Genomic DNA, 15,409 nt, shown 5'->3' on the forward strand with positions numbered 1-15,409 from the left:
GAAAACAAGAAATGTAGTAAAGACAATATTGCCCTTTGTGTGAAAGTTGAGTAAACAGGAAAACTACTGTGAAATTAAAAAGTTGCTTAGCAGTTTATCTTGTCTCACAGTTTATTAGTGCTGTTTAGGAACCACTTTGAGTTTTTGTTGGAAGCCAAGTAACGAGGCATTTTGGAACCGTCTATTACTGCATACAGAAGGAGGAGCACACTTACCACTCCGAGTAATGATGGGACCAGCAGAGAGCACCGCACTGCCAGAAGAGCTCTGGGGGCTCCAAGTCGTCCTCCTCCCAGCATCTCTCCTTTCTCTGTGGCTGCAAATCTGAGGTGTTAATGAAAACAAATGAAATTCCACACCGGCACAGAATTGTTTCTTTATGGCCATTTGGAAAGCAGATTCTTTTGGAAGAGATACCACATGTTTAATTTTATTCATTTCCTTCTGTGCGTTTATTTAATTACTTTGCATGTAACTGCTACAGTGTTTCTTACCCTGACTTGGGCCACATTTCTTATTTCCTCCCTCTGTAATTGTGCACTGCCTCATTAATTTACATAGCTCAATGGCTCTCTTGAAAAAGTGCTGTGTTTATCAAACTTTTCTACGTTTATTTCTCTCAAGCCTTTAATAAATCCTTCCTGGAAATGTTGGTCAGCATGGACTCAAGGTAATGTGGACTCTCCATTTACCCCTATCTGACATAGCTTATTAGTCCAAAGGGATCGATGAGTATGAAGAAATAGCTTCCCATTTATGCATGAATTGAACATAAATATAAACATATTAACGGTATTTCAAATTAAAAAGGGGCCTGCATTTTTCTCAGGTTAATAATGATGTGACCCTAGAGAGCCAGTCAGAATAGAATTTTTTAATTCACTACTAAATGGATCTTTCTTTTAATGGTGACTGTATGCAATTCGGATGCACACCTTTCACTGCTTTTAACCTTTAATCTCAGTGATTTCCCGACCATCTGACCACAATCTACCTTTCCAGCACCAGCCCAGTGTGCTCCCCGGGTTTTCCAATCATCTCTACTCTGCTCTACAACCCTCCTGAAGAATTAGAAGTTCTCTGATCACACTAATTTATGTGTCTGTGTCTTTGACCATCGTTTGGCCAGCAATGTCTCTCACAGTCTTGATTTTGGTTCTTTGGGGTTCAGTCCTCTTCAAAGTAACAGCTGGAGTTCATCTCCACCAATCCTCTCAACCTCTCCTGATTTAACTCTCTTGCAATGGTGAATACTACCTATTACTACAACCCATATATTTGTCTGCCTTTGCACCATAAGATTTTTGTCTTGCTTTCTTCTGTGACTAGCTCATGATCCTAAAGGATAATCTAATTAAATTCAGAATTTGTGCATGCCTCATCTATGTATCCTCAGTATAATTCTTGGCACAAAGTAGGATATTTAGCAGATCTTTACTAGACAAATGAATAAATCCGACTTCAAACTATTTGATCTAACACATATCCACTTTCCAAGCAGAAATTAGTTTCTGACATTTCATAAACTTTCAGCTTAGATCAATTCAACAACTTAGAATGAAGTTCCTTAAAAACATACCGGCATAAGGAAGGGGCAGTCATCTGCTCTACAGAGCTTGGTAACACAGTGCAAGAAGACAGTGGACATTTTCTGATTCTTGTGTTTCACAAATCGGAACACTTCAAATGAAAACCGACCCCGCTGGCTTCGGCCATTCTCAATGACGGTGGTCTGAGGATCCTTGTCACAGCTAAATTTTAGGGAACGTGAAAACAGGACATCACTGGAAAGTATCAACCTACTGAGACTTGTAAATTAATTTCTACCGTATTAAGGATCCACCATTACATTAAGAGCTAACAGAACCATGCCATGTTACAGACATTTAATCATAGTATAAGCTGATTCAACAGATATGACAATAAAACCTGGATCATAAAATTTAAACAGATCAGTTTCTGATTGCAATAATAGCTAGAAGAATTATACTTTCATATAGTTCAAAAATCCAAACAATTTAAAATATATAGAAACCTGCCAGAAGCGATCTCACTTCTTTTCGTTCTCATTTATTTTCATTTATTTTCACATCATTCCCAGGGTATATGAAAATAGAAACAGAAGCAATGTATTCTTACTGTCCTCATTCCATAAACAAGTGATAGCATATTGCCTCCACTACGTTGTACCTCGCCTTTTAAAGATTTAGCAGTGTTAGAGATCTTTTCGTATTAACATTTAGAGAGCTCCCTCATTTTCTTCCACAGCTGTATAGTATTTCATCATGGACATGTTTCAGAGTTTATTTAATCAGTTTCCTATTTATGTACATGCATTGTTTTTAATCTTTTGCTTTTTAAAAATGAAGTAATAATGAATAACCTTACAATATATCATGTTGAACATGTACAGGATTATCTACAGAATACATCCATATAATCATTTAATAGATATTGTCAAATTGCCCTATATAAATATTGTTCAATTTTGGACTTCACAAGCAATATATGAAAACAATGCTTACTCCTCCAGAGCTACATCAGCAAAATGTATGGATAAAACTTTTTATTATTCCCTATTTGAGAGTAAAAATAAACTATCACCCTATAATTTTAACTTATATTTTTCTTATAATTAGTTTGTATATCTTCACATACCTTATAGTCATTTGCATTTCTTTATCTAAAAGTGGTTTATGTCTTTTGACCAAATTCTGCTGTGTTGTTGGCCATTTTCTTTCTGATTCTTATGAGTTCTTTTATGTATTAAGAAGAGTGGTTACTGGTTGTTATATAAGTTGCAAATTGTTTTACTTTATTATTTGGCTTTGGACAGTGTGTGTGTGTGTGTGTGTGTGCGTGCACACAGTTTTATTCTTATGTAGTTAAATTTTCAATATGTTATTTTGTGGCTTCTAGTATTTAGACTGAAAACAGTTTCCTTACTCCAAAGTTTCGAAGGTATTTCTCTTGTTTTAGTCTACCACTTTTAAAGTTGTAGTTTTTACATTTAAATTAATAATCTATTTAGGTTTTATTATGGTATATTAAGTGAAGTATAGGTCCAATACTATCTTTTATCTTACTGTTATCCATGTCCAACACTGTTTTTAAAAATCTACTTATCTCACTGATTTGTGGTTCCACACTCCATCTTATACTAAATTCCTATATGTTCGGGGATCTATTTCTCAGTTTATTGTTCTGTGACTTTTGTCTATGTGTCTCGCCTTGCATAATATCACATTCCTTTAATAATTGTAGACATTTTATTGACCGTGATATCTGATAGAACAGTACTCTGCTCATTTCCATGTTGATTCCCCCCTTATCTTTTTGTATTTGTCATTTATCCCTTTTTTTCTTGATTTGATTAGCCTGTGATTCTCTATTAATGTATTTTTTCAAGGAACCTACTTTTTCTTAACTTCTTCCAAAAAATTGGTTCATATTCTCATTTTTGATACAAGTCTTATTTATGGGTTTTACAACTTCCAAGTGGTGAGGACTTCCTGGTTTTTGATATTGTTATGAATTGCTGTCTCTCTGTATATAGCTTATTGCTTATGTCATTTAGATTTTCTATATCCTTACTTCCTTACTTACTTGTTGGTCACCAGAAGTAAGTTTTCTAAGAGGTAAAATCTCTAATTTTTTATTGTATTTCTATGTCTTTTTATATTTCCCCTGGTTTCCACTTAATGAAATCTTCAATTTCATCCAGGGCATCAGTTCATTATGTCAATGACAGATTTTTTTTTAATTTAGGAAAATGTTCCTGGATTATATTTTTAAACATGGTGTTCTATTATTTTGACTTTTGGGGGGACAATTCTAATTATGCATATTATACATATATTGAATTCCCTTCCTCACCTTTTTATTTCTATCTTACTTATTTCCTCTTTTTATTTGCCTTTATATTTGTTTATTTTTATTTGTATTTCTTATACTTATCTTCCATGTCCCACACTGTTTCTGCTGTGATCTGCACTCCTTTGAATGTCTTCTAATTACGTGTCCCTTCCTCTCATACATTTTTTATATTTCCATTTATTTTCACTTATCCCAGTTTCCTTTTCACATTTCCATAGCCATGACTTTTACTGTCCTACCCTTACTTACCTAAGTTCTCATAATTCTATCTTCATAACCATGATGCTTTTTGCTTTTTAAAAATTAACGTTCGAATGTATATATTATATATTCCATGGCAACATTTTTCTGGTGAGTTTATTCATCTTTAAAATTTCTTTTCTCCCATTTTCGATATTTTTCCTGTAGAATATTGGAATACTACAAGAAATACCTGCATCTGTTTATCATTCAAGTTTGAAAGAGTGGATTTCCCTAAACCTAAAACTTTTAGAACCCCTAAGACAATGTGGAATAGTAAATACCTTCCTCAAGGATTTCCCCAACTCAAGGGCTCCCTCCTCTGTTTTTCAATAACAGTTTTCTTGGAATATTCTTGGAATACAGCTGACTGAGCTTAAAAGATATTCCCGGGTTTTACCATCAGCCCTGGGTTCCTGAGGTTTATTCACCAGCCTTACCACCAAGGGCAGAGCCCCTGCCTTCCCAGGTGATTCCTTCACCTTTAGAAGGTGTACTTTTGCTGGCACTTTCTGAGATCTGCCACTTCTGAGGCTCTGAGCATTCTCTACTGTTTCATTCTTCAGATTCCCCAGCCTGGGGTATAGCAGTTTCCATTCAAAGTAGTGCCCTTTCCTTCTAGTTGTGTATTTCTCCTGCTGTTGCTGGGAGCTGACTCCCTTAGGACCCCTCAGCATCCACTTTTCTTCCCTGCCTTACTTACCACCTCTTCTACATTGCTTTCTACACCATTTTCTCTTGATCTTAACTGTTTTCATCCACACTAACATTTCCTTTAGAATTTCTAGGTATTCTTTTCCTCCTAGATTCACAAAAAAGGACATTTGGGAAATGTTTTTTCTTTATACATTTCACTCTGAATGGTTTCCAACATGAAAACTGAAAAGATTCAGAACTAAGCTGCTTCTATATTCACACGAGAAGTATGATGATCATATTCCAGATTATCAATATATGAGGATTATAGAAGTTTGGGAAAATAAGAGAAATGTCAAAAAAAAATCCATAACCCTACCAAGCATAAATAACCACTGGGAACCTCTTGCTGTTTCTCCTTACAGTCTTTTCTGTTATATAAATGAAGTTCATTATATACACAATTATATATTATGATCCTTTTCCTTGATATTTTAATACCTTTAAATGTTAAAGAATCAATTATTTTCAAAGATAGAAATACCAATAAGACAAAAAGGGAGAAGGTAAGAGAAAGCCAACCATTTTTTTTCTATCTAAGACATAACTCTATATGATTGTTATGCCTGTATGGACTCTCAACTTACTGGTTGTCCATCATTCACCTAACCATTTCTTTATGGCTGAATATATAATTCGTTCCCATGTTTTACTATTGTAAATATCACTGATAGACCAGAACATCATAAATATTTTAAAATGTATTTCCCAATTTGTAAAGCTAGAATCAAAGAATATGAAACTTTTAAGGCTTTTGATACATACTGACATTTTTTCCCAAAAATGTTGCCCAAATTAACATTTCCAGAAATAGGATATGTAAGAGTAACAGTTTGACCATACCCTCTGAACATCATCTTACCCTTGATTAGCCAATAAAGTGTACTCTTTTGGTTTCCCATTATATTACTTCCATCATGTGTCAATAAGCTGCAGTGAGCTGAGCCAACTGCATTTTATAAGCATGATTAGAAGACATTGCTTGACTCTCAAGTCTGTTCGGCTGTCAGATAAAAATGCTGAAAAGGAACTGGGATGACTGAATGGTTTTATGATCAATGTCCTCTTTCCCCAAATGTATATTACATTCACTCTCTCACTGTCTATTGGGGAAGGAGGATGAAGTTATTGGCTCTAATAAAAAAAGGAGTGGTAGGTTATATTATAGTTTTATACTAAATACTGATAAATGAACAAAAGTATTTTGGGGTCTAAATTATCCAGACCATTACTTTAATTTTACTCTCCTTTTGACATATGAGACAGTCCAGCTGCAGATAAATAGTAATCTCTATTGCATTTCTTTTCCTGCGAATAATGTCCTAACTATGCTTTTCCTAAGACAGTGAAATATTCCCATATCTCCTAAACATGAATAAAACATCTTTGGTGGACCTAACTTACTTACAACTCTGATTCAACAATAGCCTTATCAGCATTTTGTGTTGAAAACTTCTCTCAACTTTTATACTTTCAGCTTTATAAGGACTCAAAGTTCAAAATACAAAACTTGAAATTCAAAGCTATATTAGTGATTTCTAATTTATCTGACTTAGATTTTCCATTTCAGTTATCTACAACTGGGTCATTGGTATCAATGCAATACTTAGACAGCTAAGTCTTACCTAAGGAAGAGATCATATCGAATGTCATCATTTGGGTTTCCTGATGGAGTTGCATAGCAATAATCCATTAAAACATTCCATCTGAAAGAATGTAAGCAAACATAATCTAGAGTCAGAATTTCCTTTTGGGTATTAGTTACTAATACAAGGGAAGTAAATATTGACAAAATTATTATCTCATGCAATATAATTGTTTATTACCTGTTATTTGCAGAGGTTTATCGTGTATTAAAACTTTATCTTATTCCATCCTGCTTATTTCACATGCATGCCTACATCAGAACACCTCAAGTACTCCATAAATATATACACCTACTATGTACCCATACAAGTTTTTAAAAAGTAATAACTTTCTCCTAAACTCAAAGTGTTTAAAAATCTGCACCAAATTGTCAATTTTACATTAAGGTGAGTCAAGGTTAATGCCATAAAGAATTGTGTACAAGACAACTGAATGCTCAAAGTCTGAGAAGTAAACTTTAAAATGAGCTACATAGATGCTTATATGTTCACTGTAAACAATAGCCTTTTGTTTCTAGATATTACTGTCTCTAACAGAATCAGAGAATATTATAATAGCAAATACAGCAAAGGAGTTTAGAGCATAAATTGTATATCAGAATCAGTGGTTTGGCAATTGTGGAGTCCACAATAAACACTGTGTTAGGGAGAAGAAAGCCACGAGGCGCATACACATACACATCTTTCCTCCATAATGTTAGATTTTGCTCACACTTATACATTAGCCCACTCCAACTCTGATGTTATTAAAAAAAAAAAAATACTAATCCATGGGAAGTGAATGTCAATGAAATGGAAAAACTCCTGCATTATTAAAGGACAATTTTAAAGACTCATACAAGAATAGAAATATTCTTCAGGACAGGAAGAGGGAAGGTAAAGAAGAACGAAATTTCTAGAGTATACCAATCTCTTCAGGATGCAAAGTTTAAATATTAATACATGAGCAATCCAAAATAGGCCATTTTCACATTACTTTTTTTAATAAGGCAGGGTTAGAGCTTCAGCTTTTGAGCTCCATTTCAGTTTGATTGCTCTGAATTTTCTTAGGTATCATCCGAAATTTAATAGTTTTTATAGAGATGTTTCTGGAGATCATTTTATGTAATTTTGACACACTCTTATGCAGAGTCCTTTCATTTTTTAATAAATTCATATTGAAGAGTAACATACATACGGAAAAGCAAGCAAATCAAGTGTTCACAGAATGACTACATCTGGTTAATCATCTTTCCGATGAAGAAATACAACATTTCGGCATCCCAGATCTTCCCATGCCCCCTTCCAAGAACCACCCGCCTTCTTTGTGGGAAGACATGTTATTTTCCGATTAATGACACAACACGAGTGTAACCTCTTAAACTTTGTAATTTGTTATTTCTTTTTAGTAGCATGCCTAAATGGTGTGGCAATGATAATATTTTCAAACTGAGTTTAAAAATGAATGGGCCAACTTTATGACTCATGAGGGTTTGGGCAGTCAAAGTGTTTTGACCTAAAAAAGATAAGAGTTTGAAATTACCTGCCATCCAGATTAGTGGCTTGGACAGCTGCAAATACTTTGGTTTTCAAAGGTAATCCTATACTGGGGATAATTAACTGCTGGTTGTAGGTTGAATCCTAATGACAAAACAATAAAAAATCTATTATTACCTCCCCAACAACAGCACACTTACTACTTAAAACAACAATGTTAGAGAGAAAAAAAAGAAAGTAAATCAACATAAATCCGCAGAATCAATCGAAAAAGGATTTACGTGACCCTCTGGTTTCTTGGCAGAACTGTTATTAAGCCATATCCATGTAACAAATTGATTCCATGCATAAATCTTTTTGTTTCCATAGTTTACCATATATGGTGGCTAATGTTCAGTGTATCTCAATTATATTCAGTGGTCATTAGCTAATATTCAGTTTGGTTAATATTCAATGGTCAATACTTAGCTTACTTAAATTAATATGCCATTTATTTGATTATATTAGAGACTAATATTCAGTTTATTTAAATTATATCTGCTTCAATTTAAGCCCTTTACTATAGACACTGTAGGTCTTATACTTCTGATAATATTTTATTTACCCAAAATCACTTACCTGGCAACTTGAAATTGTTAAAATTTAATTGAAAATCAAAGTAAGACCATTTTAAAGTCACACAAGAACAGAGATTTTCTTCTAGGCACAATAGGAGAAAGTACAGGAGAACCACATTTCTAGAATATATCAATATCTTCAAGATGCAAACTTTAATAATATACGGAAAACCAAAATGAGACATTTACACATTACATTTTGTGTAGGGCAAGATTCAGTTTTTGAGACAAACAGAGACTCCAGGCTGCTAGAATACATGCTATATGGTTCCTGCACAAATTCCTTAGAGGTCACTCATACATGGGTATCTCAGGACTTCATTTTTACTTTTCTACCCTTATATTAGACCAATTCTAGAGAGCTTATTTGTATCATTCTCAAACCCACAGTAGATTAAAGCATCGGATTAGAAATTAAGAAGTGGCAGGTATAATCTGATAATGAAGAAAACTAGAAAAAAATAGAGTGCAAAAAACAAACCAAAAAAACCCTCCAAATTTACGCAGTCATGTAATTTAACAGAGAGGCCAATTGTTTCCTTAAACTTAGTAATTCTGAAGACATTGCTGTTTGGCAGCAAAGAAAAGTTTTTAATGGTCATTATAAAATCTTAAAATCATTGGGAAAGAAAACATCCCGACTATACTCTCTTTAGAAGGCTTGGAAGAAAGCAACAAATTTTGAATTTTATAATTTAAGACAGTAATAGTTTGGACGCTTCACTTTGGAGAAAAAAAATGTTAATACGGAACATTTTATTTCCAAATAAAGTCAAATAAATAAGAGATATACTTAAAAACTGATACTCTTCAGTCTTTTGTTTTCTATATTTTGGTGATAAATGATCACAGCTCCTCTAACCATGTCTGGTAGGTAGTATTTTTATGTAATTATCTTTCAGGCTCCCTTTTCCAACTTCTCCAAGTAACCTACACTTCATTAACTATACAGCCCTTTCATCTTATATTTGAATCAATATTGTCCAGAAGAACGCTTACTTTCTTTACAACATTATATTGCTGAGTCATATGGCAAATGACATGATCCAGCTGTGGTTTAATTATGAATCATCAATTTTTTCCTACTGAAATTGCTTCTAAGAGGTAATTTTCTGACTTTAATTTGTATGGTGACTTTTACTCATTAGTAATATATTGTCCCTAAAATCAATTATATCCATTTTAAATTTTCTCCAGCATTTAAAAAATGTTCATAATTATCATAACCTTATGTAATATTTGCTGACTCTCCACCCTCTCAGAAGAATCTAACATTTAGGTAGAATTCCAATACACAAAAGCATCCTTACTTTCCATTTCCACAATGAACAAAACTGACATATTTATATTGCACAAAATAATACCACAGTTCAATTAGTAATCTTCATACATGAAAATCATGTAGTTGATGTCATTGGTTTTTTAAATATAATTTCCCCTCAGTATACTTACTGAATCCCAGAACACATAAAAATAAACTATTGTGCTACAGAGAACTGAGTACAACTTTTCTTCTCCAAACAACAAACAGAAAATGAAAGTAGTAGGGATGTAATACAAAATTTCATCATCCTCAAGGGTTAAAAATAAAAAACTTTCCTTGTGAAACAGGAATTAATGGCTTCGAAGATTATAATATTTTATTTGGAATGCTACAATAAAATTACATCTGGCTAGCTACATGTTAATTATTTCAAACAAATAATAAGGATGATTTTGGATCAACTAATGAAAGTGTATCAAAATTTTTTCTAGCGTAACTTACTAATTTTTAGATATCCTGTAACATGGCAAAATACTATGATGACACTGTGTTAAAAAAGTTTTTAGGTTGAGGCATTGAAACTCTTCTGTATTATACAGCAATGATGAGCAAATGCCACTTTATATTTACCAAAACCCACAGAATGTACAAGAGGAAGAGTAACCTAAACATAAAATAAATGTCAATTATGAACTTTGGTTAATAATGTATCCATACTGGTTTATTAATTTTAACAAATGTATCACACTAACACAAGATGTAAATAATAGGGAAAAAATGTGTGCAAGGGGAGGGGTTATGTTTGGGAACTCTGTACTTTCTAATCAACTTTTCTGTCAAACTAAAACTGCTCTATAACTGATTTAAAATGAGAAGTATTTTGGCAATGTCTATTTCACTTGTAGTCTAATATAAAAAAATTGGTTACCATATAATTAAAATATTAAGGTTATCATCTAATTGTAGGCTTTTTAAGCATTATAACTTCAGAGATTCTTTGAAGGATTATACCTTGTTAGCAACAGAACTGCAGTACCATCTCTAGTGATCAAAGAAAGACCTTAATAACAAAGCTTTCCTGAAATCCACACTTCTAGATTTTGATTTTCTGCTATTTCAGTGAGAGAATAGTTTAATTTCACAGAAAGTAATAGTATCATTAAATGTCATCTGGATGTATTTTTCACTTTCTTAGGATCAGGAATTCTCATCTTTGTCTCACTCGATTATAACAAATAATATTAAATCCAGCTAGTAAAAAAAAAAAAAAAATCCAACTAGTAATCTCAACTCTACCTCAGAGAGATTATGCATATAAATTATCAGACAGAAATTTTCCAGTTTAAGCTTATATAAATATTGTTAACAATAGTAAATATCTAGCTTTATCAAAAATGAATATTGGCACACGTTTGCTGAGTATTGTAGAATCAGGTATCTTGGCAGCATCTCTGTCTCTCTTTTTTTTTTGAGACTGAGTCTTGCTCTGTCGCCCAGGCTGGAGTGCAGTGACACAATCTCGGCTCACTGTAAGCTCTGCCTTCCGGGCTCGCGCCATTCTCCTGCCTCAGCCTCCCAAGTAGTCAGGACTACAGGCCCCCGCCACCACGCCTGGCTATTTTTTTTTTTTTTTTTTTTGTATTTTTAGTAGAGATTCACCGTGTTAGCCAGGATGGTCTCGATACCCTGACCTTGTGATTCGCCCGTCTCGGCGTCCCATAGTGCTGGGATTACAGGCGTGAGCCACCGCGCCCAGCTGACAGCTTCTCTTTGCAGAAGGAAGTTCAGAAACGACAGAAAGGCAATCTTGATTCTAACACATTTTAATTTGTTGTTTAGAACTCTGTGGTGTCAGACTACAAACTTATAAACATGATTTTTTTAAATGCCTTTGGAAAATGTCCTACTACAATATTTATAGCTCATTATATTCAAAGTATAAAGCACTGACTTTTAAATCAGTTGCATGAATTATAACTCGGTGCCATGATGACATGAATAATAATGCAAAAATCCGATTCATAATTTACAAAAATGTTGGTTGATAGATTGAAAAATTGATATTTAAATCAGGCATTTAAAATGTATGAATAAAAATTTTTAATCAACATGAAAATATCATTTAGGGGATTAATGTTAGAGTTATAAATAGAAATCCATGTATTTTTCACGTTTTGCTGCCACTGTCGATATTTACATGACAAAAATTTAGATAATGCTGTGTAGTCAATCCAAATTATTTCGGATGTGACAGAATTGTCATCAGCCAAAACCCATATCGAAAATATTAACACATTCATCACCAAGGATGCCGCCAAGGCAAACACCATTTGTACTGTTAAAATCTTTGCATCACACATAAAAAAAAATTTCCTAAATCTTGAAGCTAACTGTAGCTACTCACACACCCCTACCTAAATAAACAAATAAATACTTGTAAATGTAGATAGACATTTGAAGTAATTATTTAAAATCACACTTATGATATAACATTTAAATCATTTATCAACTTTTAGAAAATTTAATGGAGATGTTATTATACCTTTATCACTAAGATATATGAAAATGGTAGCAAAAATAGATAAATGTTACCAAGGCATAACAGGGTTAATGTGGCTTTCAGTAGATTTTTATGTAAAAGCCATTCACATAAATGACTCCTCACAACAGTGAAAGAGAAAATAACATCCTTCACCCATCAACTTACGTTATAAAGGAGCAGGTTCAAAGTGCTGACAAATGTGCCATTGTTCTCTCTCACAGAAATAGCAGCTGAGGACCTAAAACACATTTAGAAAAAGGAAAGCACTCATGAGATTTTAAAGTAAAAGTGATACCTGGATGTTAGATTTAAAACACTAAAACTCCCAAATAATTCTGACATACTGTTAATTATGCTTGAAGTTGCTATACTGTTTAAATCTCTGAACAGATAAAATAATGAAAAAGCAAGAGGGAACAAGTAAAGACAAGCTATTCTTCATGATCATTTTATTTTTAAAGCAACCTTTTTTGTTTGTTTTGCATTACTTTTAAGAGATTTGGCAGAAAAGGGCTTGAATCTGATGCAAATACACTTTCATCAATTCCATTCCGATAGAAGTTTCATGAGATCAGGGGATTTGTTTTACTTTGTTCATTGCTAGAACATTGGATGGTAAATAGGTAAGTGATAAATTGAACAATCAATGAATTTCCATGGAATAGAAGCTCAGGAATGTGTTCAGTGTGGGGAGTAGGGGGCAGAGTGAGAGATGCATCCCTGTACACCCATATTCTTTTGACTCAAAGCCTTTCTCATTTTCCACATCAAAGTCTTGCTTCTGTTCAAGGTACTTATCATCACTGTGCTATTAAAACCAGCTATGAATATTTTTTCACGGAAGTAGAATGTGGCCTCCACATTTCCTCATAACTAAGATTAAGCAATAACTAAGACTTCATAATAGCAAATCCTAAAATTGGAGAAAGCATTCGCTTAATCATCCCATTTTGTCAAAAATATTCAACAAATCCAGGTGATTATATTGGAATATGGACATCGCCCTCTCCGGGAGTATGTGCTTTGGAAATAATGAATACATGAATATAAACAAAAGGCTACACCCTCAGTCCATATTTGGAGCTCCTTGACTATATGCCATGCCATGTTTCTGGGAGAATCATGAGCACCCACGCAGGTGACAGCTCAACAGAGGGATGGAGATCCCAGAATCTGGGGTAGAAGAGCCCAGCAGTGAAAGCATATGGCCGAGACGGAAGCCAACCAAAATTCAGCAATGTAGTTACCAAATGTCATACACACTGGAGACACCACAGGGCCTTCAGGGCCATGAAACACCCAAGGCTCTTGGGCAAAGGGAGTGAAGAGAACCCAAGGCAGACAACTGGCTAGTTTGAGTCAGCTTAATTTGGGGGAAAAATGGTTTGGGTCTGTTATGGATCATAACAATTAGAGATAGGTAGGTAGATAGATACATAGATAATGATAGATAAACAGATAGAGATAAAAATATTAGACATAATATGCTTCCCATTACATTGTCTGAACTTAACTATTTTCAATAAATCCTGCTATCTTTCTAAGTCCCTGAAAGATATGAAACGACTGAAGCAAGAATGTCATATGAGAAAGCAAGAATAAAATGCAAACTTACGAAGCAAGCTGGGTATTATTAACCAGGTATTCCAATGGATAACTACAACTAAATTTGTAAAGAAGCCCAGGTAGATAGCTGATGATTGTTGGTGGGTCTGGAGTATCAATATATCCTGAAATATTTCCTATTTGCACTGAAGTTGCATTTCCATAAGCACTGACTCCAGGAATTGTGGATACCTGTTAGAATGTTAGAATAGTTTAATGATTAAATGGCTATATATATGTCTAGGCACTTCATATGCAAAATAAAACATTAAGCAAGATCAACTATAAAATGAGAAGGTTTTGAAATTGCAAGTTTATAAGTGAGAAATGCGATTTATAAATGGCCTGTAAGTAAATGAAACTTCATATTTACCAAAACACTTTACTCATACTTTATAAAAAGAAAGGAGATTATAGGTTCAGATGGTTACAACAAGTAATCTGAAAACACTCATGGATGAAGCCAAAATTCTCTGGCATGGCTGAAAAAAAAAAAAAAAAAAAAACCCTGTTAATCTGAACCTTTTTCCCTGTTAGCTTCATATCTCCAGGCTCCAACTCTTGATAATAATGCTGTCACTCTCCCTACTTTCCCGTGATGTATCCTACTCCTCCCCAGGATCTCACCTTCCCTAGGAAATTCCCCTGACTCCCCATATGCAGTGTTTATCTCCATCATATTTGCAGGCAGAGCAAGAGCAGCCTGCTCGCTGGGCAGTTCCCTCAGCCATCATCGACACTCTTTGTGGGCAGGGACCATCTTGTCCACCTTTGCAAAGTCAGCATAGCACAGCGACCAGCATCTTGGGCCCCACAAAGGATTTTCAAACAAATGAATGAAGGTCGCAAATTTTCTGAGGACTGATCTTCTCAGGGTCTTCCTGTCTAGTTCATAAGGATACTTATCTACTTCTAGGACAATAGTTTATAGGTGGGTTTTGGGGGTTCATGAACTTTCAGAAGTTATGTAAAAATGTTGTCCATGTGTATTTTCTTGGGTCTGCTTGGCCTTCGTTAATTCTCCAGTCTTACTAAAATGTAAGATCCACCATTTTAGGAATAATCAATAATTTTTTGACCATCATAATACCAGAGAGTTCTTCGACCTTGTCAAATACAAGAGGGCACTCAATAAATATTTTAGCAGATACTACTATATTACTAAGATCTGTGATAATTTTCAACAATAGAGTAAACTTTACGCATGAACCTAACAGCACCTGGGTAAAGCTGTGGCAATTATCTAGTTAATTTATAAATGGGACAAGAATCTTTTGAATGAAAACATCATTATTCCAATCCTGAGACTTAGTAGCCTACTTAATTTTTTTCCCATGCAGGAATGATCTTAGAGGAGTTGCCAAAGCTGATAGCACCTAAAGCAAAAATGAAAGATAAGCAAATCTTCCCCTCCTCCCACTACTTGCTTGATTTGATAGCTAAACAC

At 34.1% G+C, this 15,409-nt stretch overlaps 1 protein-coding gene across 1 annotated transcript in view; it reads right to left on the reverse strand.

The window, feature by feature from the left end:
• ZPLD1 (zona pellucida-like domain containing 1) overlaps window positions 1-15,409 on the reverse strand; it is a 42,495-nt gene that overhangs the window by 7,519 nt on the left and 19,567 nt on the right. The window contains exons 4-9 of the mRNA XM_011955047.1: window positions 13,973-14,154; window positions 12,523-12,595; window positions 7,981-8,078; window positions 6,438-6,518; window positions 1,580-1,751; window positions 189-324 (exon numbers count right to left, since the gene is read on the reverse strand). Of these exons, the coding sequence (XP_011810437.1) occupies window positions 189-324; window positions 1,580-1,751; window positions 6,438-6,518; window positions 7,981-8,078; window positions 12,523-12,595; window positions 13,973-14,154 (742 nt within the window). The remainder of the gene's footprint in view (window positions 1-188; window positions 325-1,579; window positions 1,752-6,437; window positions 6,519-7,980; window positions 8,079-12,522; window positions 12,596-13,972; window positions 14,155-15,409) is intronic.

The sequence above is a fragment of the Colobus angolensis genome, unplaced genomic scaffold (genome assembly GCF_000951035.1).
Source record: "Colobus angolensis palliatus isolate OR3802 unplaced genomic scaffold, Cang.pa_1.0 Scaffold393, whole genome shotgun sequence".
Taxonomy (NCBI): Eukaryota; Metazoa; Chordata; class Mammalia; order Primates; family Cercopithecidae; genus Colobus; species Colobus angolensis.